The sequence below is a fragment of the Petromyzon marinus genome, chromosome 1, assembly GCF_048934315.1.
Source record: "Petromyzon marinus isolate PM22_M1 ecotype Great Lakes invasive population chromosome 1, UKy_Petmar_22M1.pri1.0, whole genome shotgun sequence".
In the NCBI taxonomy this organism is placed as follows: Eukaryota; Metazoa; Chordata; class Hyperoartia; order Petromyzontiformes; family Petromyzontidae; genus Petromyzon; species Petromyzon marinus.
The window spans coordinates 30,066,081-30,089,947 of record NC_133667.1 but is presented as its reverse complement, the minus strand read 5'-3'; the positions used below and the strand labels follow the sequence as shown (position 1 = coordinate 30,089,947).

Here is a 23,867-nt window from a genome sequence, read left to right as displayed (position 1 = left end):
GTCAGAAAATGAATTGCGCGCGGGGAAGGAAAATTGAAACGGCCGCGAAAATTAGCGGCGGGAAAAAATGATGGACAGAGCGAGCGAGCGAGCGGACGGGCGGGCGGGCGGGCGGGCAAGCGGGCGAGTAAGCGAGCGAGCGGGCGGGCGGGCGGGCAGGCGTGGTGGCTTCATGACGATCACTCCAGGCAAGGACTTCTTTTAAATGGCTCCCATATGTTACCGGTCGCCGAGCCGTCGCCTTTGACAGATTCCACGGCCACCAGGGCCTCTTTTTAAGCGAGCTCCTTGTCCACCGGCCATCAATTACCTTTTTAACTATTCCATTTTTTATTTAGTTAAGGGAGTGTTAACGTGTCACGGCGCCGGCACGGTGTGGGCCTACTCGGCAAGTCGAGCCAAGCAGAGCGAGCCGCGCTGAGCGAGCGATCGCCGTCGCCCCTTCTGGGTCACGACGTGACAACGCGTGCGTTCGGTCGGTCAGCAAAGCCGTCCCGAGGTTTCATTTTTTGTTTTCACTTCTCCAGCAGGCGCTTGCATGAACTACACCGTTTGTCTGCAAGCAGCTGACACAAGTGCTGGGATCATTAATAAAAGCGTAAGCACGTAACAATGCATCGAGTAAACGTGGTCGTTTTTATGCCTGCGGAATCAATTATTTTTGCCGTATGCAAATTATATGGCAAAGAAACGGTTTTGTCACATTGAGGATAATGAAGCGAACCAAAGTGTAGGTATGAGAAAGATCATTTTAAAAAATACAAATGAGATGATGAAAACGAGACAAAAAATAAAACATTCCTTAAACAATTCCAGAACCCCGAATCGTGATAATTCCTAAAATTACTGGGGGAATTAATCGCTACGTGTCTATTAAATATATACTCTTTACAAAAATTACTAATTTTGTGAACCGAATCACCCAGGAGAATTGCAAAGATTAAGAGAATCTGGGAAGAATTGTGACATGCCTCTTGTTGACCATTCTCTCACAGCACCATCACAAAACCACAAGGGACATTGCGCACATAGAGGTTACAAAAATAAACGCAACCAATTTTAATGTTTAAATGAACTTTAAATTATACGTAACAACCAACTCTCTACCATGGTGCCCACCTCCACCCCTTCCTCTACCCCACCTGCCCTCCCCAAGGGGCTATCTTCACAAGGGAGCATCGCAGCAGCAACAGCAGCAGCAAAATACAAGAATGACTTCAAATCTGGCTCTTACCCCTCGGGTAGATGTTCAAAGGCTCCACCATTTCCCCGGACATCTGCATGTCATGCATCGTGCCCAGGTACTGCGAAGAGACAGCGTCTCAGTGAGTCTCAGCACACCTCAGCCCTCAAATCAACTCTCGTGGACACGCAGGGAGCGGATGTTTTGAGAACACAAGTGAAGGGCGAGAGTCAGGGCAAACTGTTTACAATGGGGCAAAAACTGCCGTGGAGACGGCCAAAGCATTTCTACGAGACAGGATATTCCCGCGGCGGGTAAACAAGCGTGCAAATAAATGTGAAACGCGCAGAATTAGGCGTCGCAATTCAAGCGAAGCCACGTCACAAAAGTCACACGCGGACAGCCAAGAGAAGTGGCATCGTTGTGTTTTAAACGCAATCATTCCAAAAAGTTCCCACCCCCCCCCTGAAAAAATTAACGTCGCCATTTTAGCGCAATTAAATGAGCGCACGCGCATCGAATGCTCGGGGAGTCTCGTTGGTTTGTTTGAATTTTCGATTTGGCTCGGCATTGTGGCACGGCCAGGCCCCTTCTGCGATCGGTCCAAAATTAATTTTCAGCTTCCTTTCATGCACCTTCAAGTGGTGCTCGCCAATGTTTGATTCACAATTTAACATTGGCAGGCTCTATAATGTGACGCACGCGGAACACACATAGGCCAGCATGGCTTTCATTTCGTCGTCGCTCCGAACGGTGATTCTATCGCCATCCTCATCCTCGTCTGAAAGGGAGAGAGGGAGAGAGAAAAAAAAAACATATCTTTTTAAACCTTTCAAATGCGATTTCGTTTAAACAGCCCGTCGTCTACCGTATTCATGTGGATTTCTTGCTTTTTTAATGTAAGATATGGAATATCACGAGTTACAAAGAAAAAAAAGAAAAAATCAATTTGGTGGGGTTTTTTTTTCCTCCATCATCGTGTTATTGGCTGATAGAATAATACTTATTGTAAATGAAAAATTGTAAAGAAATACTATATTTTATTAAACCTTGAAAGGAAAAGTTATTTTTTAATGCAAGCAAAAAAAAAACCTCTAAGTATTGACACCGAGATGTCATTCCCGTTGAGATTAGTCACTAAAATTCAATTTCTCAAACCGAATCTCTAAATGCGAAGCATTACAAAACAAGATAAAAACCCAGGGTCCTTCCGTTAAATTATCAGCCTTCAAAACTTATCGCTCGCCCACCAAATAATCCGCGCCTCAAAAAAATTGCGCGAATATTTAAAGGGTAATAAGTATATAAATTGCCACGGAAAAAAAAAACCCCTCTGCATAATCAGATGCAAATAGGGTGTACGGAACCACACAGGACGGAGGAGAGAAAAAAAACTCACATTCAAAGGCTGTGGTCGTGGCCTCAGGGAGGACTTGACTGATGACATCCTGACAAAAAAAATATAAAGGAGACATCTGAGAATGTGTAACGGCGGCGGCGGCGGCCTCCTTCGCTCCCCATCACAGTTTGGCCATTTGTTTTGCGTCTGCACCGCGGTGTGTTCTGCGCCGTGTGCACGCACAAACAGCACAGTGGGGTGGGGGGGTAATTCCTTTCCTCGTTCTTTCTGTCAAATACGGGAGCGGTGAGTGCCCCCTGCTGGCTCGAACGTGGCCAGCGTGGCAGTGACGCCTCCACGCGCTCCTCCTCTAATTGTGCATGTGTGTTGAACTTCTTTCGCACCGTACGTAGCCAACCGTGCGAATCGGAGGTACGGGGGGGGAGGGGGGATAGGGACAATAAACTCGCAGCTACAAGAAGCCAAAAGGCAATTTATTTGAGCAACCGTTAGTGGAAATCTTCAACCGACAACTCCTTTTGCTTTGAGCAACATTGGCGACTTGCACGACGATAGCCGAGGCCGAAAGTGGGGTTTTTTCCCACCTGTAAAACCGCATGAAAACGGTGCGGACAGCTGCGATCGGTGAAGATTGTCAGTAGGAGTTGTGATACTTTACATTTTGCCCAGTGTGTCCGTAGCCTAGAAAGGGTACTTGGGGAAACGACGTTGGTATTAAAACTCTCTACGTTGGTATTAAAACTCTCCACGTTGGTATTAAAACTCTCTACGTTGGTATCAAAACTCTCTACGTTGGTATTAAAACTCTCTACGTTGGTATTAAAACTCTCTACGTTGGTATTAAAACTCTCTACGTTGGTATTAAAACTCTCTACGTTGGTATTAAAACTCTCTACGTTGGTATCAAAACTCTCTACGTTGGTATTAAAACTCTCCACGTTGGTATTAAAACTCTCTACGTTGGTATTAAAACTCTCTACGTTGGTATTAAAACTCTCTACGTTGGTATTAAAACTCTCCACGTTGGTATTAAAACTCTCTACGTTGGTATCAAAACTCTCTACGTTGGTATTAAAACTCTCTACGTTGGTATTTAAACTCTCTACGTTGGTATTTAAACTCTCTACGTTGGCATTAAAACTCTCTACGTTGGTATTAAAACTCTCTACGGCTGTTTGCATTCATGAGGGGAAATTAGCCAAATGAGAGCCAGACTCATTGACTGAGGAACTGATTCGCCGAGTCGAAGTAATGACCAGAAAATTGTGCACGTTGCATTTGTAGTGGGATGGAGAGTACGGAGGATCCTCGGGGCCATCACAATGTGAGATAGAGCACTTAAAAGACAAGGGATTGTTATCATCAGCCAAGATCTACCCACTGCTGGATAAAGGACTCCCCGAGCCATCACCAAATCTCACGCACGGTCTGGCGATGCAAGAGCCCGCGTCTAGTTTCTGCACACGAGCAGATTTCATCACCCAATCTCTGCGGTGCGTGTCCTCCCGGGCGCGTTTCCTCCTTTGGAAGCCACTATTTTATTGCTACTTCTCCATGACCACAAGAAGCCTTTTGAGCATTTGCTCCACACTGTTGTTAATGCGGATTATTAATGGGCCGCGCCTTGCTGAGAAGACTCAAAGAAATCAAAACCAGACAGAGGTTGGCCCGTATAATAATAAAAAAAATCACTTTTGGTAACCAATACAAACCAGTGGCATAGCGCAGTTGGTATAGGCCCTGGTGAGATGAAGGTGCCTAGGCACTGCCAATCCATGGGCACCAGTGTAGTTGCACTGCCTGCACACTCAATATCTACCCCGCACTGATGCAAACGGCTCATGGGAAACGTTGATATTGGAGTCCGCTAGTGGAACAAGACGTCCACGAGCCGTGGCGACGTATTGCGCTGTGCAGAGGAATAGCCCTGTCTCACTGCGCAACGATTAGCTGTAAAGGAACGGATGGATCAATGCTGGATAAAGAGAGGAACATATGTAAGATGTTTGCCGTCTCTTTAGCTCAGAGGCTGGAGGAGGCGGTGGATCGGAAATTCGTTTTGGGGGGGGCTTATAAAGTTCAACAGCATTATCTTTTGGGCATTTAAATGCAAAGCAATCTCAATGCACTTTAACAAAAGAGTATATGGGGGGGGGGGGGCAGAGTAAGGGAAGGGAAGCATGGGAGAGAGGACAGAGATCAGGGGCCCAGCCACCAACAACGGACCCCAGGGACAGCCAGGCAAGCGCCACTGAGTGATTCTGGTCTCAAGTGCCGCCACACAGGATGACAAAAGCGACAAGATGACCATCGTGGCAAACTGACTGTCTCGCAGTGGCATAGCTATCGAGTGTGCAGGTACTACAACTGCAGCTGGGACCTAGGCACCGGACTATGAATTGGGGGGGGGCGGGGGGGGGGGGAATTGGACATGGAGCACCAATTAATTCCTCGCGCCTGGGTCCACGCCAACCACAATGCACCACTTCCCATCTGGCTTAAGAAAACGACACTTTTGGCAAGCCCAAAGAGAAAGGTCAGAGTCAGAGGGTGGCATGTGTGACCTGTACCGCAAGGTATTGTTCGCTACAACACTGATGTGGGTATTTCATGCATTGGCAGTCCCCAAGTGAATTGTTGTTAAGTTCCCATTCATCTAGAATGGGTCGACCCTCATCTCCAGTTTGAAGCCCTGAATCAATTTTAGAAATGTCATATTCCTATGGCAGGGGCAAGGGAATCTAAAGTACTCCTCGCGATTTCATAAAAGTGATACGTATTTTATCAACCACAAAAGGGATGAGGGCGCAGTCCATCCCAGTCGGCAGTTGAACTCGTAACCCTGAAAATGCGAGTTGCACTTTATGATCACGGCTGCACTTGATCCTTAACAACCATATTATATCTCCCGGCAGATGATGACCTCCCCAAACAATCATTATATTTCACCGTCTTGTGATACAACGATCCATCTGGCAACAGTAGATGATCTTATTGCTCCGTCTGCACGGTAGACATCCAGTCGCCGTGTTCCTTCCTTTGGTTGTCACTCTGTCTTAGGCTGAACCAACGGCCCTCATCCCCGTCCAGTGAAATGTCTGGCCCAAGCCCACTGAATTGTCTAAACAGGCAACAATATCAGGGGCGCCGCGGTGGTGAGATGTTAACTGTCCCGCCTGGTATACTGGAGGCCGTGGGTTCGATCCTGACCCTTGACGCCTGTATATTTGGAGTTTGCATGTTCTCCCCGTGGTCACGTGGATTTTCCTCCGGGTCCTGCGGTTTTTCCCTTCACATTAGACACACGCGTTTAGAGAGTATTTGGATGCAACCACATTTAGGATATAATTTGTGGCCAGGTCGCTTCTGAAAGAGAGCTAAATAGCTCAGTGGGCCTTACCTGGTCAATAAAAAATTTTAGTTCATAGTATACGATGTATTTAACTCGAACCTTTGTGTTTCTCTTCTTAAAACACGATGTCATTCCATGCATGCGTGGACTTCCACAGCACGACTTGGCTCGACGGTATGAACACCGTTATAATCTGGTAAACGCTAGTCCATTTAGTGAGCCCCAATTGTGCGCGTGTGTGTGCGCGTGTGTGTGTATTCGGCTGTACAATACAGCAAACGGATGTCCGCACATAGTAAACAGGTCAAACGCACGGACGTACGCGTCATAGGCACGCGACCTCGATGCCTCGCACGCTCTTGAAAGAATGCGTCTTTGAGACTCAATTTCGAATTTATTTTTGGACACGAAGGGAACAAAACGCGGCTTTGTTGCAATCCGCTGGAATTAACAGCCAATTAAAACCAGGTGAAATTTGGCCCACATTTCTCCACGTTGCAACCCATGGGGCCATCTCAACCGCAGCCGTTCAGATTTGTGTTGGACAAGTTTTGGTCAATGCAGGCGTTGTCGAACGGTTATTTATCTCGTGCAAAGAAGAAGGGCGAAACGATGATTAATAACTTTATTATGAAGCGAGCACAAGAACGCCCACATTTCGTAAGCAGCGTACTTACTCACGGCATTGCCCGTTCAACTACACCGCCACTTCGCAGCAAAACATGTCTCGCTAAAATTGATTAGTTTTGTATGTGTGTGCACACTTATTATTGTTAATTGCCGACAGTGTTGACTAATTCATAATAAAGGTTTTTTGGGTTAGATCGCGTTTATTTATAAATGTGTCGTAACCCTCCACCACCCGACACAGCCAATCAGCAAAAAAACGTTTCGCTGGTAAATACATCCAGCATCATCGGGCAATTCGCCAGACTAAATTCTCTGTAGTTTGGGGCCGCCCATAAATGGCGTCACGCGATTTTGGACGATTTTTGACCCCCTCCCCTCGTCACACGGCGTCACAAAGTTAGACCCCCCCCCCCCCGCAAATATGACGTCACAAAGCTCTGCCCCACCCCCCAAACCATATTTCCATTTTGAAAATAAAACATGCTTCAAACCGCTTTAAACTATTGTCATTGTAGTGCGTATTTAATGTGGCGCTGCACTCTGATGTTGTAGGAGAAAACATTAAAAAGTCTATTGAATTAAGAAGAACGTATTCTTAGTTCTTTCGGTAAAGTCACGTTGAAGGGAAACAACAAAATAAATTACTGCAGTCACGAAAGCTTTAAATCAAAATTTAAGTAGAACGTGTTGTCCATATTTATTTAAAGTTGCGCATTTTGATGTGACGTCACATTTCTCACCCCCCCCCCCCCTCTCGTCACACATCGTCACAAATGTCTGACCCCCCTATGTGCTTGACGTCATTTATTGGACGGCCCCTTTGTTGTTTAACGTTCGCATTGCTATCATGTTTAGACGTTCAGATTGTTAACGCTCACTGCTGCTGCACTGCTTTGTAGCCGGGTCCCCCTCTCAAAGAAACGAAACTTTCGCTTGTCAATGGGCCCCGGTGGCCACTTTAAAGAGCTGTCAAAGCAAGCGGTCGCTTGACCACCACGCGGAACTCAATCCTCAAAGTCGTCTTCCCAACTCGCGTCTCTCGTTAAAATAAAATAAAACTCGCGCGATAACTCTCGAGGCCTGGATCGAGACCAGCGCGCTCGCCTAGAGACCGAAGCCGGACGAGGGCGGTGGTGGACCCCCTGCACACGGGGGGGGTGGGGGCGGTCGGGGTTGAAGTGTCGTCTCTCACCAGCACGTCTCTGAAATAGAGCTGCGGAATGGGGTCGACGCTCCAATCGACGTCGTTTCCATCCGGCGTCTTTATGCGAATTACGAGCGTGCGTTCGTCCATGGCTGTCGACAGGAGCGAGGGCTCATTCTGCCTAAGGCGCTCACGATTTTCTGACAGTGGCGGCGGCAGCGGTGATGATGATGATGACGACGATTGGGGGCGGCGCGCGCGAACACGTGCGTGCCGCTTCCGGGTTCCCTCCTGTGGGCGGGGCCACATGCCCATGCCCCTCCCCCTCCCCTCCTCCACCCCGCCCCCTCTACCGCAGCTCACACTCAATTGTAAACAACCCTTCACAATAATTATTTGGGTCTTTCGGTAAAGTCACGTAGAACACAAAAAATAAATTAGCAATAAATTGCTTGTGTTGCGATCGAAACGTCGTAGTTTTTTTGTTAATTTGTATTTGCTCTACGTGACTTTACCGAAAGACCCAAATAATATGAATTCCTGCAGTAGCGAAAGCTTTAAAGCCTTTACAATAAGTTCCAACTTTGCATCGTGTGCGCGTGTGGTTTAGGGGCCGTCCATAAATGACCTCACACGATTTTGGACGATTTTTGACCCCCTCCCCCCATCGTCACACGGCGTCACAAAAAATCAGACCCCCCCCCAAATATGACGTCACAAAGCTCTGCCCCCCCCCAAAAAACATAAAACAAGCTTCAAATCACTTTAAACTATTGTCATCGTAGTGCGTATTTAATGTGCCGCTGCACTCTGATGTTGTAGGAGAAAACATTTCTTAAAAAGTCTATTTAATTAAGTAGAACGTATAGAAATAGGTTTTACCCTTTTAACTGGCACAAAAACTGACACCTTTATTCAAGGCATCATGTTTGCAATGACCACAACACAAGCAGTCAAAATGCAAACAAAAAAGACAACTCTGATAATAATATGCACTGTCCTTGAATTTGATTGGTCCACACCCGAGACAGCTTTTCTTAGAGCCTAGTCTCCACTGGTGTTGGACCAGAAGACGCCAAAAGGCGTACAACTCAAAAACAGCGCACTATCAGAGTATTGAGGGCTCGGGGTGAGCATTAACATTATGAGACCTCCTTTGCCAGAAACAAGATATAGAAATAGGTTTTACCCTTTTAACTGGCACAAAATAAGTAGAACGTGTTGTCTATATTTATTTAAAGTTGCGCATTTTGATGTGACGTCACATTTCTCAAACCCCTCCCCCCTCGTCACACATCGTCACAAATGTCTGAACCCCACCACCCCCCCCCCCCCCCCAGGTTCGTGACGTCATTTATGGACGGCCTCTTGTTAATTTTATTTGTTCTACGTGACTTTACCGAAAGACCCAAATAATATGACTTCCTGCAGTCGCGAAAGCTTTAAAGCCTTCCCAATAAGTTCCAACTCTGAAATCGCGTGCGCGTGCGGTTTAGCCGAGGTGAGAAACTCAAAAGGGCTCTCGAGACCGGGATACCTCGACGTTGGCCAGAGTGAGCTGGGGGACATTGGTCTGCCAGCAGGGGCCGAAGTCCCCCGATCGAGTCCTTTCTTTGGCGACACTGCGTTAATTTTCCAAGCTGTGCACGAGCACAAGTAACGAGGGGAATCAAAATCAACGCATTCGTCAACAGCACTGTCTTAAATAGAGCAGCAGGGACCGGGAGCAAGCGAGGGCTTTACCATTCTGGCGAATTGCCCGATGATGCTGGATGTAATTACCAGCGAAACGTCGTACTCAAACTGTAAATGTTGTGGATTCACTCAACACACCGGTGGGCTAAAGTAGTGAACTATTTGTCTTTTGTCAACACTTTTTTTTTGCTGATTGGCCGTGTCGGGTGGTGGAGGGTTACGACACATTTATAATTAACGCGATCTAACCCAAAAACCTTTATTATGAATAATATTGGTCGCGAAAGCCTACGTGTTAAACTGATCATTTCTTTGTTAGTGGGCAAACGTACAAAATCAGCAGGGGATCAAATACTTTTTTCCCTCACTGTAGACAACGTTTCGGGCAGTGGCCCTTTTTCATAGCACGACTGCTGGAGATGCAGAGCGACAGCTACAATTTCACATCCACGTGGTCAAGCCCAGATAAGAGCGTCAGGAGTAGCGGAGCGTGTCGCTGTGATGCCTCCGTGTTTGCGGATCGGGGCATTGCAGTGTTATTGACAAATGTGTTAAATTCTTTCACACCAGGGATCAAAAACCGACGACCCTTGGGCCATTGACAGTCCGCGACGTTATTCCATTCGGCCCATAAGCACGTGGTTCGGTGGTTCGATGGTAACAACAAAAAAAACCGAGCTGCTGTCAATGAAAAGGTTGCGAGTTGAAATCCTGGTTGGGAGTTGACTCAGCCCATCGTCCGTCTGGGGCCGATAAAATGAGTGTTACTTTGCGGGGAAGTCAACAGTGGTTGTCCTATGAATATAATCGCACCTGCCATAGGAATGCAGAATTTCCAAAACTGGTTTGATGGCTGTGAACAGCAGATGAGCACCGCTTCATTGACCATTTGAGCAAGATATTACTTTCGCTTGATCACCTTTTACTTCGAAACGGCCCCCAAACGATATTTACCGATGACTGTGAGCATCTAAGCTGCACTAACCAGGTCCTGGCAGGGAATATTTTCAACCTGGTAACAACACCGTTTAAAATTTTAGTGTGCACAGTCATCATAGAAAATGTTAGAAATTAGTAGTATTTCTTTGAGCATCCATACACATTGAGGCACGCCTGAAATTGCAATGACTTATTTGTTGTAAATAAACCAGAAAAACTTGGTGGTCATTTATTTGTATACTCCTCCAAGGCAAAGTTACACCAATGCATATTTAACTCTCGTGAGAGCCAGACTGGGTAAATTCCTATTGATGATGTCCTTTATTTAGCAGATGGCCTTCATGTGACACGTGTGGAAACCATGTTAAGAATGACAGCATTCTACATCATGGGACCTCCTTTGCCAGTAACCAAAATATGATCATAGGTTTTTTCCCTTTTTTCTGGCAACAAAACAGGTGTTAAGATGTTAAAACACCAAACTGAAACCTTTCACAAGGAATCATGTCTGCATTAACCACAATGATTGTGGCCAGAATGCAAACAAAAAACATTCTCTGATAATATATGTACTGTCCTTGAAACTGATTGGTCCACACCAGAGACAGCTTTCTTTTGAACCTCGTCTCAAACGGTGTTAGACCAGAGGACGCCAAAAGGCGTACAGCCCAAAGACAATGCCACTATCAGAGTAATGTCTTTGCTGTCTCTGGTGTGGACCAATCCGTTTCAAGGACAGTGCATATACTATCAGAGTACTTTTTTGTTTGCATTCTGACCACGAGCATTGTGGTTAATGCAGACATGATTCCTTGTAAAAGGTTGCAGTTTGGTGTTTTAACATCTTAACACCTGTTTTGTTTCGATTTCCATACGGATGCTTACTTAAAACCGGATTCCCACCACCATCCATCCCAGAAGAATTCCCTCAAGACTCTACACCATAGAGCCCAATGCATCTCCGACTAGGAACACAATGCCAGTGAACTCAAGCACGTACACCAAGCTTTCAAGGCTAATGGTTACACCGACTACACAATCCACAAAGCCATCACTCCAACCATGAAGAAGGACCCTCTTGAGGAGCCATTCAAAGCCATCACCTTAGCCTACATTGCGGGAGTCACAAAAAATATCTCCAAAATCTTGAATAAACACAAGATCCAGGTCCGATTCAACACAGTACATAAAATCCGTGATCTGGTCCAGTCTGTAAAATATGTGATTCCAGACATACAGTACCCTGGCGTCTACAAACTAAGTTGCCTCTGTGGTAGCAGTTACATTGGAGAAACCAAACGACGTCTCGGACCGCATCCGTGAACACAAAGCAGACCTTAAACACGGTAGGACCAACACCTCAGCCGTGGCAGATCACTGTTATAATTCAGTAGGCTCACATGACATTGACTTCTCCAAGACAGAGGTTTTCTGCAAGCTATCTAGCTACCATGAGAGATTCGTTCATGAGGCTATCCACATATACAAACACAGACAATTTCAACCGAGAAGATGGATTCTGGCTTAGCAATCATTGGAAGGATTTGATAAACCATTTCGGGTCTTAATTGATTGTGTTCACGCTCACGGTGACTTTCAGACCGCATTCCATTCTTTTTCTCTCTCCCCTCATCAGTTCCGAGCATAGATGGGCTCGTCCATCTGAACAACCGCCAGTTGCTGTCCATGGTGCTAACGTAAGAAAAAAACGCCACTTTTTTCACATTTTCTTGCTGTGGTTTTCACACCTGATGATGATGATTGCTTGTGTTGCAATCGAAACGTAGTGATAATTTTATTGTTTATTTTTTTATTATTTTGTTATTTCCCTTCTACGTGACTTTACCGAAAGAACCAAGAATATGAATACCTGTTTTGTTGCCAGAAAAAAGGGGAAACCCCTATTATCATTGACAGAATTTTGATTTTACCTTGATCAGAGCCAGGCCAGCATTTATATTTACACTCACAGATGCAGACCTTTATCTAGTAGATTACCTTTATTGGGATTGATGATGTCCTTTATTAATAGAGAATGCATTACATAATTCGTTGCTCTTCGATGTGTCTTGGTGTTGTAGCGCGTATTGTTCGGTATGACGTGCAACGTTTCTGCCTGCGACGCTATACAACGGAGGAAGTGTAACTGCTCAATTAAATTTCTAAAGAAGTTCCCAGCACATTTCGCGAAACGTCAGACACCATGCCAAACAACACGCATACTGCCGCAAAAAAAACGCATCAGAGATCTATACGGCACAAGCGTGAAAACCCGACGCAGTGGTATAATTAATTGCTCTATCAATATTTAACTAGTATAACCTTTAACCCACGTGAGAGCGGTATTGAAACTGATGTCCTTTCGCCCAGTTGAGAGTCAAATTGAGATTCATTCCCTCTTGCTTATATTAAGATTCATTATCTCTATTGAAGTCCATTTTTTATCGAGTAATAGGAATTGTAAAATAATAATTGTCACCCTTTGTCAGTCCCACATTGACCACACCGACTAGAGTGATGAGCTATGGTCAAACATCCCCCATGGCCTTCTATTCATCCAGCAAGGGGATTTACAAACAGCTGTAAATTATTATTGTGTAACACAGGTAAGATTCTTATTAAGAGAAAATGTGGCATTACTACAATAAAAACGATACACAAGAGCAAGACGCGAGAGTTTGAATAAGCCCACGGACAAAAAAACAAAACCACCGCCATGCATATAAGAGTGCAATTGCATATACAGCAGCAAACAAATAACTGATTTTTAAAACCTTCAACAAACGTGGAAAAAAATGTGGACAACAAAAGCCATGACAAACTTTTTTTATTGTTGATATATCATGCAAAAGCACGGAATAGGTAAACACTTTCCAACATGCATATGTCCTTGGAAATTTTTTATTTCCAGTATAGGTAGCTGTCTCAGGCAAATGTATTTGCATGATAAAATCATTACGTTTTTGGACACCTTCTCATCAAATTGGTCGGCCTTCAATTGGGTACACCTCCCCTCCTCCTTCGTTGCTTTCGGCCTTCGTCGTCACTGCCTGCATATGCTTAATATGACAAGGATTCCCAATAGGGGAAAGGCATCACTCCTCCTCCCCATGTCTCCACCACTCCACCATCCAATCACGAAGCGCACAGGGACGGGTGGTGATAATCAACGCCGTTTCTTTACTCAAGTTAATCAGCATGCTTAATTAATAACCGAGACCACACAAATGTTTAATGAATTGATGGGGGAAAAAAGATAATTACAGCGGAGAGCTCCCTCTTCCGATGTCACGTGGTTTTGGTGGGACGCTGGGGAATTACCGTGCAAGGCTTTGCGATTTACTGGGGATAAAATTACAAATAAAAGAAATATAGTAACCTAAAGTAGTTGGAGCGTATAGAATTGTATATGCGGTGTTTTGTATTTGCTATAAACTACGACGTGTTTCATGATGTCATAAAATATTTTTTTTAAATGAACGTGGTATGATTTTTTTCTGAAATAGCTATCTAGGTATGCCAAACGTTGCGATAAAAGGAGTGTATTTATAACTTTACAAAAACATTTTTTTTATTTAAAAAAAAACTCCAATAAAACTAAGACAATTTCTCAGTATTGCGAAATATACGATTTTTTTATTCACGGTAATCTCAAAATTCAGGATCAGTTATATGGCACTTGGCACATCATAGTGGCGAGCTAATGAAAGAGATCTTGTACTCTTTCACGACCGCTTTTACAGCAACATTTCCCGTAAGAAAATGCTGAATGGATAGTGGGAATTTAACTGTCAACTCAAAGGAAACTGGCTCGGCAGCGATATCAATCCACCGTTGGAACACAAGTCACGGAAAAGAGTTGAGAATCTGTTAAATCCCTTCAGGCCCCCGCATCTCGTTATGGTACCGCATTAAATACCACTGCAGTAGAATTAAACACAGTGCACTTAAAAACGTCACTATTATTAAAAAGTTAAATAAGGACCTTTTCCAGGCGCTACAAGGACAAATGTGCTTTGGCACTTTGTTCGGAAGCAAACGTCTAATCTGTAAACATTATATACTCATTTATAATAAGTGGTCATTAGTAATAGCATAATGAGTCCATTATGAGAAGTAATTTAACATGAGCATGATAAAATGCCTGGCAATTATCAGTAATTGTAAATGTTTAGATGATGTAAATTAGTTTGCAATCCATGTTCTGCCATTTCTTAATACCAGCAGAATAGACCATTTGTGGGCCGTGCTTTACCACAAACTACAAGTTTGAAATTACCAACAATTAATAAAATGTTTTGGTTTTTATTCGCATTCGGTCTCAAATGCTTAAATCTAGACGATCTCAACGGAGATCACGTGGGATACCATTCTTGTAGGCAGAGGTGCCTAAGGCGCCAGAGATGGTTTGTTGACCTATTTACATTTACAGCCATTTGTCAACCCACTGCTGTGTGATGGCCTCCCCATGCCATGTGGGTTAATGCACTTTGTTTCACTGCCCTCTGCTGTCCACCACACAGCACCACAGCAGCCTATTGCAACTTGATGTGCATGATCGTTGTTGCTCACCCAAGCGCTACTCAGATTCAACCCTGCTCAGCTTCCGAGCTGAGCTACATTCTGGGGGATTTTGGTCGTAACTCATTAGAAGTAGCTTCTATGTGGATATTTTTGTCATCCCCTACTAATACGTGTTTTGGTGTTTTTCTATGAACTTCAATGCCTTACATAGGAAAAATTGTCAATTAGAGAATTGATCAAGCATCCCATGTTGGACCTCGCTGAAAAAGTTTTGAAACTCAGTCAGACTTTCCCACGTAAATATTATCGTACTATTAATAATAATAATAAAATTGCATCGGTAATGTCAGGTGTTTACTTTAATCATATTCAAAACATAAATTTTATGCCCACGTCTTGATAATGTCCCAGTATCAATGTTTGCCACTCACGTCGTGATTCCGTATTTGCCATTGGACGCCGTACAAAACTAGATACTGTGGTAAAAGTATTTTACAGTACCGTATTAAAATGATAAATTGATTAAAAGCACCACAACCCCAGCAAAACTGTTTGAAAATATGAATCAAATAACAATTAACAGCGTACAATTAAAGCTAAGGGGACGCAACGTGTTCACGTACGGCGCTTTAATTACGACCGCTTACGTAAATTAAATTAAGCGTATTTTCAGCAAGCAACATAAACGAGACAAATTGAGCATAGCAATGAGGCTCCCCGCTCGCTCTGCGGACATTTTCTTTAGGCTCACTTATTTATTTACTCGGAAACATGGAACGGGAAAAAAAAAATGCGCTTCTAATTATGATTCCATCAGCACTGTACCCCGGAGGTCCTTTTGCACCCATTACGCTTTCTTGTAAATTTCAAACAAGAAGACGCTGGGTTGTTTTCATGAGCCACTTTTGTGACATGTCATTTTTATATTACACTTTCCATCAACCAAATTTCCCTCCCCACTACACCTCTAACAACTCGATTACCTTATGAGTTTTACAGTGTGGATGTAATAACTTTCCACGGGCATGAAATTCAATATAGGGTGCAATATAACAAAGGGGGCAGAATCAGCGGTGAAACTGCACTTTAGCCTGGACTGTTAGCGGTTTCGAGTGTTGAATGTAATATTTAACATGCAAAAAAATAAATGCCATATTCGCAATCAATTAATCATGCACCTCTTTCCAACCCTCATCTACACTGCCCTGCACATTTTGTCAAACATTTAAAATTTAGAGCCTGAAACCTTCAATTTGACATTTAGTCATATCGTGAAACAATTACTGGTGTTGATGAATAGAGTTGGCAAGATATGTTGTCAGCGGCCTGAACAGGGGGTCAATCTTGGGGAACAATTGGAAGTCCAATTCACAATACAATAACAAAACCACACGCTTTACAGAAAAATAGGGAATTAAACAATAAAATATAACTAAAATAAAACATAATACTTATCCACATACATCACATCCACCTACCAATCCAGCTCCAAACTTGGAGCACTTTTCCACTCTTAGTTCCGAATTGCCGCCACATCGTCAGCTGTGTCGGTCTTGTTGTATTTGGCAATTCCTTTGCTTGCTGACTCGCAAAAATAATTGGTATCTGATTTTGGCTTCATTTAAAAATCACTTTTAAGCACATGTCACTTGTTTTGTAGGTACAAGCAAGTATTAAATAAATTCAACCAATAAAACCAGAAACTGCTGTTAGCCAGCCTCATTGGCAATGATCTGTCTCTCCCCACAGCCAAACGATTGCCGCATAAATCAAACGATTGCCACCTAAATCAGCCAATGCCGGGTTGTCTCATTAGTGGCCTTCGGCGATCACTTTTCACCACCATCACCTCCATCCCGCGTCCCGGTTGGGACTGATGAAGCCTTCCCAGAGCCGGGAAGAGGGGCGGCCAAACGATGTCACGGAAAGGGATCGATGCCCGGCACCGGGTTCACGAGTAATCACTTTCACTAAATTACAGCGCAACAGCGGTGGGGGCTGGCGTTAAATCGACGACGCAATTAACACCCGCGCTGCGAAGAAATTAACACGATCGATGGCGGCTAGGTCGTTAGCGCCGCTCGCGATGGCCAGGGGTGGCTCCCCCAGCGATCATCTCCTCCTCCAGACGCGTGCTCCAGCCCAATTGACCTCTCGGCAGCTGTCACCGCTCCCCATTGTTTGTTTCATCAACAAGAGCTTTAATCAAAGGGGACAACGATTGATTAGCAAAGGTGGGCAGTGAGAGCAATTATGTTGTTACCGCCTTGGGTTTTTTTTTCTTCTCTGCAATGATCTGCAACCAGGGTAAGTTTTTTTATGCTATGCCGCAGAGGAGCTTTTTGTATTGTGGAAAAGGGATTGCAATTCACAATGAATCCAAAATTCATTGAAGAGGTTATTATTTCTGCCTTAATTGTTCCATTAAACTTTGCCGTTAAATCTTACGAAGACTACACCGAGGGATAATTCGGGTTAAAAGAAACACGCACGTGCGTTGTTTGTTTTACAAAGTGACGACAGTCGGCAGAAAGACTACATGCGCTTCAAGAATCGAGTCAAAAGCGCAAACAGCTTGCACTGGCACAGACCACAGCTCCGCCCTCATGAAAACTGATCTCCCTTAAAATCCTCTTCCATGATCAGAGGCCTAAGAGTCATTCCCAGTCATCTGTGCTGAGGTGCATCAATGATTGCCTTGCATAGACAAGGTGCCTGCACCACTCTGCAGTTACCCCTCATGCCGCCTCTATTCAGTTCACGGCCCCCTCCTGCTCCTTGTAGAGAAAGTAGATGGTGACAGGGCCCTGTTCCGTGGTCACAACCTCTGTGACCTTTGGCAAAAACAAAGCGCCTATGCCGTACGCCAGCGTCGGAATCCCTAGGGGGGAAAATAAACAAAATTGAATCATTAGGACACTGACTTTAAATTATTCTAATAGAGTTGCATGGATTGTGGAGGCAAATTTATTAAAGGACATGCTACAATGTATTTTCCTCTTTGAAAATAGCCATTTCATGAAATGTTAGCACATTAAATGTAAATTGAGTAATGATTCACTCCCACCGACTTGTCAGGATTCTGGATCACAATTCGATTCAAGAGTCGATCGTTCTCACCATGTTATACATATTGTTTCACATTTACATCTGTCTCATTTATGTTTTTGTTCACTTCCTTAGCTTCAAGGTAACATGAGAATAGAATTTGCATATAATTTTGTATGAACAATAATCGAGCCTCACACGCACGATCTGACACGTGCACATTGAGCATAACAATCAATGTTAAATGATGACTTAATGCATAATTACAATCCAATTAAATATTAAATACACAGTATATGGCAGGTACTAGGTGAATTACTGCATCGTGCCGGCTTGAGCAGGCCTCCATCCAGCAGTGGACTGATCGTGGCTGATGATATGACAGTTTGTTAATAATTAAGGTGAGGTAAAGCACAATTGCCTGCTAAACTAAATTAAGGGCAAAGTGATCTTTTTTTCAACGTGCTACACGATACTCGCGACAATCTCCGAGACCGCACAATTGAAGTCCTGCGCAGTTTGCAGTATCGGGTTTTCCGTCGGCTATTAAGCACGGTCAAGAATTACTGCAGTTTCTTGCATTGTCACCTACTTTAACTATTTAACAACATCGATTCCGCAGCTGTAAATCAGGTCGAGTGGCCGACGCCCATTGATCGGAAGAGCTACCGAACACAGGGCACTAGACCTTAACAATTAACCTTTCAACTGTGTCCTACTGGATCACGGCAGTAAGTTTACCTCCTATCGCCGGTCATGATCATCATTCTTTCAGAAGCCACATTGGCCTCATGAGGCCACATCCACCACCTGCTACCACAAATCCACGCCGCGCTACTCCGTTTGTACGTCACCCAAGGGAATTCACATTTACCGAGTGTAATGCCACGATATCGACATCTTCTATTCTACCCTGGGATAGACAGATATTTCTGCAGGCCCTTGTGAGGATCACGACATTCAAGAACACGGTGGGGTTTTCTCATGGAAAAAAAAAAGTTGAAGTGGTTTCCCACCCAATCGCACATGTGGAAGAAATGTCACATTCCTTTGATAGTGGTTAGTCTTTCCATAGAACAACCACTCTTGCGACTTCCTAACACATAGTTTCATAGTTTCATTTATTTGGTATAGCCCTGTGAGCCATTTGGCTCTTGAATCGGGTGCAAACGCAACAAACAAAAAAACAAAAACATGAACAAGAAAACATCTTAAAGTGACTTTGTGCATGTGCAAACAGAAAATCCAGGGAAAAAACATCAAAATATTCCTGAAATAGCACCGTACACCAACGCTGTGTGCAAAAATCCCAGTGGGATGCAAGTCAAACAACAACAACAAGAAAACTTAGATTAAGGCCATCAGTCTAACTCCGTATTACAATAAACAAAAACATGGCCAAACCAAAAAACTTTTAGAAATCACCAAAATAAAGCGGCACTCTTGTCTGTCTGCTTGCAACCATTTACTTGATTGCTGCGCACCTGACTTGACTAGATGCTGGTTTTCCATGACGAGCCAAAAAATTCACCTCTATTAAACAAAACAAAAAAACACAAAAGAACTGTATTGGCAGTAGAGCGTTATCAAAAATCAAATAAACTCACCACATTCATCATTAACACGGCCTTATAACAGAATAATATATAATAGGCTCACGTGTTCGGCCCTTGATCAAACCCTCCAAGGATCTGAAGAAAGACATTACCTAAAAAGTCGGCCGATTGTATCTTTTGTTCTCTTACAGGGCAGTGTTACTGACGAGTGTTACTTGTTTGCTACTTTATTTCTACTCAAATACATTTTTTCGTGGATCTTAATTTGGGTAAATTTTCAGTTCACAACCACGAAGATAAGCATGGTGTTTGGAAATTAATTCTGACCCACAAAACCAATTAAAAAAAAAAACATACCATGCATTCTGAGATCGCTGTTCAACTCAGAATGTGCGGTATCAACATCATGGTCGATAATGATGACTGTGCATTGTTTTAAAATATATTTTCTAGAGTAATCAAATTTATTTTATTATCATCGAACCTAGGTTGATGAGCTTGAGAGCTGTGAAGATACGGTTTTCAAGCGTCAAGTCCTCCCAGGGTCTCCGCGAGCAGTGGTACTTGATGAAGGGGAAGCACCCGGTCCTCAGCACATGATAGTTTGCTCCATCCACTCCCCAGTTGAAATGAGACAGCGAAAACTGATCGTTCTGCACATCGCTGTACTGAAATGATAAAGAGGCCACGAGTGACCATCTCTCATTGCACAGCGTGACAACTAAGAATCACGCTGACCTGACATGCAGACTCCGCTCCTCCAAGAAACATCAAGCCACAATTCCACAGTCCAACTTCAAAGTATAAGAGCTCACCCAACTGCATCAATGTCCACAAAGTGAAATGCCTTTTCATAGTCTACAGAGGCTATTCATAATGGTACGTGAACTTAATTTGTCCTTTTCATCGCCTGATTGATACGTTTACATATGCGGTCAATGGTTGAGAAAAATATAAACTTTAAAAAAATTGGTTTGCTCACTTGCTTGGTTAGCTTCTGAATTGTATTTAATTATGTTCCCAATGATCTGCATGAACATTTTATATATAATTGATGAGGCGACAAATGATAACAGAAATTCATTTACAAGGGTAGAATAGCTTCACTGAGATGTGCACGAATCAACTGAATAAACATCCAAATAAGCATCAAGCAAGTAGATACATTCTTGCCAAAGTTAATGTCAGCAACATTACACTTTCAGCTCAAAAATTAGATCTGACAGGTAAAGGAATAAACGTATAACTATCTCACCTGTTGACATATTTAATTATGACAACAAAACAAACGGAAATTAATACAAAAAAATGTATTGAAGACCCAAGGAAAGAATGCTACAAAATGGCAATGAACATGAGTAAATCAAAAGTCATGTACACCAATTTTCCTAAACAAAGATATATTGGAGGGGCACAAGTGGAAAACAAACCAGAATATGTATATTTAGGTAATTTACTGAAGGCAGATCGGAATCAAATACAAATAATACAATGTATTTTTTTTTAACACAAAGCAGACCTAAAACACGGTAGGACCAACACCTCGGCCGTGGCAGATCACTGTTATAATTCAGTTGGCTCACATGACATTGACTTCTCCAAGACAGAGGTTATTTGCAAGACATCTGGCTACCATGAGAGATTCCTTCATGAGGCTATCCACATATACAAACACAGAGACAATTTCAACCGAGAAGATGGATTCTGGCTTAGCAATCATTGGAAGGATTTGATAAACCATTTCGGGTCTTAATTGATTGTTCACGCTTACGGTGGCTTTGCGACCGCATCCATTATTTTCGTCTCCCCCCCTCTTTTCCGAACATAGATGGACTCGTCCATCTGAACAAACTGTCAAATCGCTCTCCGTGGTGCTAACGTTAAAAATAACCGCCAATTTTTAAAAATGTTCTTGCTGTGGTTTTCACACCTGATGATGATTGCTTGTGTTGCAGTCGAAACGTCGTGATAATTTTATTGTTTTATAGTTGTATTATTTTGTTTCCCTTCTACGTGACTTTACCGAAAGAACCAAGAATATTAATACAATGTATGTACGTACGTATGTTGAACTTATTTATCACTGTACGTAGCCAACAGTACTAATAATCAGAGGTGCGTGGAACTAATTTGAGGTTGTAATAACCACAACAGATGACAGCGGGTTGGAGTGCTTATAGAAAACTGTATTTAATCATGAAAAGGAACATACCAATGTGCTGAATAACTAAAGTTTAAATATGTTTAGATCTTTGCACATGATCTGCTATAACATACTGATCAGAAAAACGGACACTGGCAAAGAAAAGGAACAGAGGCTAAGAAGTGCACATAGAAGCACGGTGAGGCCCTTGCTTGGAATTACACAGACACGAAAAGAAACATGGATTTGGGAACGTATGCAAGTTAAGATATGATATTGACTGTTAAGGAAGTAACTGGGCTTGGGCAGGACACGTTGCTAGAAGGACAATGGCCGGTGATTGAGAATAACTGGCAGCCGAAGGACACGTCCAAACACGTGAAGATGGAACTTTGAACCAGCTTATGTGCATGAATTAGAGAGATTGTTGCATCACAAGACTGGGCATGGAGAGATACCTTCATCCACCAGTTGAGAGAATATCACTTAATATGATGATCTAGCATAACCGCTGAACAGTCTGAGCTAACACACCTTGACAAAATATGAGGTCCAATGTGGGAGGTTTCGCTGCAGGAGATGAGCTGTGAGCACCTGGGAAGCCCGGGGTCTACGCTTGCTTGTTGACCAGCTCCTGGGCAGCAACTTCATCCTAACTCACAGATGGCCCTGCGAGTGGAAGAGGGTCATGTACATTGGGTCAATGCATGTCAACTGTACCAGAGGGCCACACGTAACTATCTCAGATTTTCTTGAAAAAATGATGCGTACCACTGAGATATTGTATGTGTTATGGTCGAAACGTCGTGAGAATTTTTATTGTTTTATATATATATTATTATTTTGTTGTTTCCCTTCAACGTGACTTTACCGAAAGAACTAAGATTATAATATATTGTATGTAATTTACATCATATTATCAGCTGACTGTGCTGAAGACCTGTTTTCTGTCAGTTATCGGGGTTGTTGGACCATATTTCACCACGATGGTCAGTGCAGGTTTGGTTACCTGGGGGGAGGACCAGAATCAGTCTTGATATTACTCAGCACTGATATAAACCATGGCTGACATTCCAAATCAGATTAGGTTTACAGTGCAGTGCACATAGCATTTCACCACTGCTCCATCAATGCCCTTCATTTAACCCAGGAAATGCCTGGGTCTCAATACTTTTCTCAGCAGGATCCTGCATTGGAATGCTTGGCCAATTCTATTCACCAGCATTTGGCTTCATCTAGCATGAAGTAGAACCCGAAAAACACAAACAATACAAGTTCACACTCACACATCTGCACAGATTGATCCAATAACCTATTGTTATACTACTGGTTCTTGCCTATTTGGCAGCTCATGTAAACACCTACAATTTCCAGGTTCCCATTCCCAGTTTCTCATCTCTCAACCCCAATTGCTTTCTGAGATCCGACAAGGTCAGATACATTGAGGGTCCTGTAATTTGATCATAGGCGACTGATGGGCATCTGCACAGTGTCAGTTGGATTCATTTGAGAAACAATCTAAAATCCACATAAAAATGATCATACATTCTGGGGGTCAGGTTAAAGCGTGTTGGTGTGATTAAAGCCGTTCATTCATGAATGTGCATGACAATGACATATAATTTGTGTGTACAGCCTGTGGTTCACCCTCTGCTAGATGGTCTCCCCACGCCGTATCAGTCATTCTTGGTTCTTTCGGTAAAGTCACGTTGAAGGGAAACAATAAAATAATAAAATATATATAAAGCAATGAAAATTCTCACGACGTTTCGACCATAACACAAACGGTCATCATCAGGTGATGTTATGGTCGAAACGTCGTGATAATTTTTATTGTTTTATATATATTTTATTATTTTATTGTTTCCCTTCAACGTGACTTTACCGAAAGAACCAAGAATATGAATTACTGCAGTCACGAAAGCTTTCAATCAAAATCAAATACGACTCGTTAAGCGCTACCCATCGCGCAAGCAGCAACCATTCACCAGGCGACCGTATTTAAATACCTGCTCGCCGAACGACAACGGCAGAATAACGACAATGGTTAAAAAAGCATAACTTTAGTTGAGAACGAAGATCTTTAACGCCGCTTGAGGGAATTTAAAACTGCACAAACCTCGCCGTGAGGTCACTGTACGCAACACGCCGCGGAACCGAAGAAACGTAATGGGCGTGACCTAAAGAGGGCGGGATCACAGCTTTGGCAAGCCCATTGGTTGCTTGGGTTTCTCGTTAGCATAAAGGGGCGCGGTTTGCAAAGAGCCTCGCGCTAAGTCGGTGCCTGATTGGC

General features: G+C 43.4%; 2 protein-coding genes across 7 annotated transcripts in view; both read right to left on the bottom strand.

Annotated features, from left to right (window-relative positions):
- Positions 1-7,939, bottom strand: part of MAP2K5 (mitogen-activated protein kinase kinase 5) — a 125,338-nt gene extending 117,399 nt beyond the window's left edge. For 2 of the 5 annotated variants that reach the window (XM_032948498.2, XM_032948506.2), the window contains exons 1-4: positions 7,718-7,937; positions 2,583-2,631; positions 1,897-1,964; positions 1,235-1,304 (exon numbers count right to left, since the gene is read on the bottom strand). In XM_032948498.2, the coding sequence (XP_032804389.2) occupies positions 1,235-1,304; positions 1,897-1,964; positions 2,583-2,631; positions 7,718-7,819 (289 nt within the window). In that variant the 5' untranslated portion in view covers positions 7,820-7,937. Of the gene's footprint in view, positions 1-1,234; positions 1,305-1,818; positions 1,965-2,582; positions 2,632-7,717 lie in introns of those variants that run through there. The other 3 variants (XM_032948491.2, XM_032948514.2, XM_032948523.2) reach the window with 3 other exon arrangements.
- A 5,174-nt stretch (positions 7,940-13,113) lies between these two features.
- Positions 13,114-23,867, bottom strand: C1H15orf61 (chromosome 1 C15orf61 homolog). Of its 2 annotated transcripts, none has more exons than XM_032948474.2 (4): positions 23,584-23,867; positions 22,109-22,243; positions 19,916-20,099; positions 13,114-17,708 (listed from the first exon to the last, which is right to left on the bottom strand). In XM_032948474.2, exons 2-4 carry the CDS (start codon positions 22,223-22,225, stop codon positions 17,581-17,583), a joined length of 429 nt encoding a protein of 142 aa, XP_032804365.1. In that variant the 5' UTR covers positions 22,226-22,243; positions 23,584-23,867; the 3' UTR covers positions 13,114-17,580. The 2 variants fall into 2 exon arrangements, with proteins under 2 accessions (XP_032804365.1, XP_032804374.1); XM_032948483.2 differs by having other exon boundaries at positions 23,694-23,867.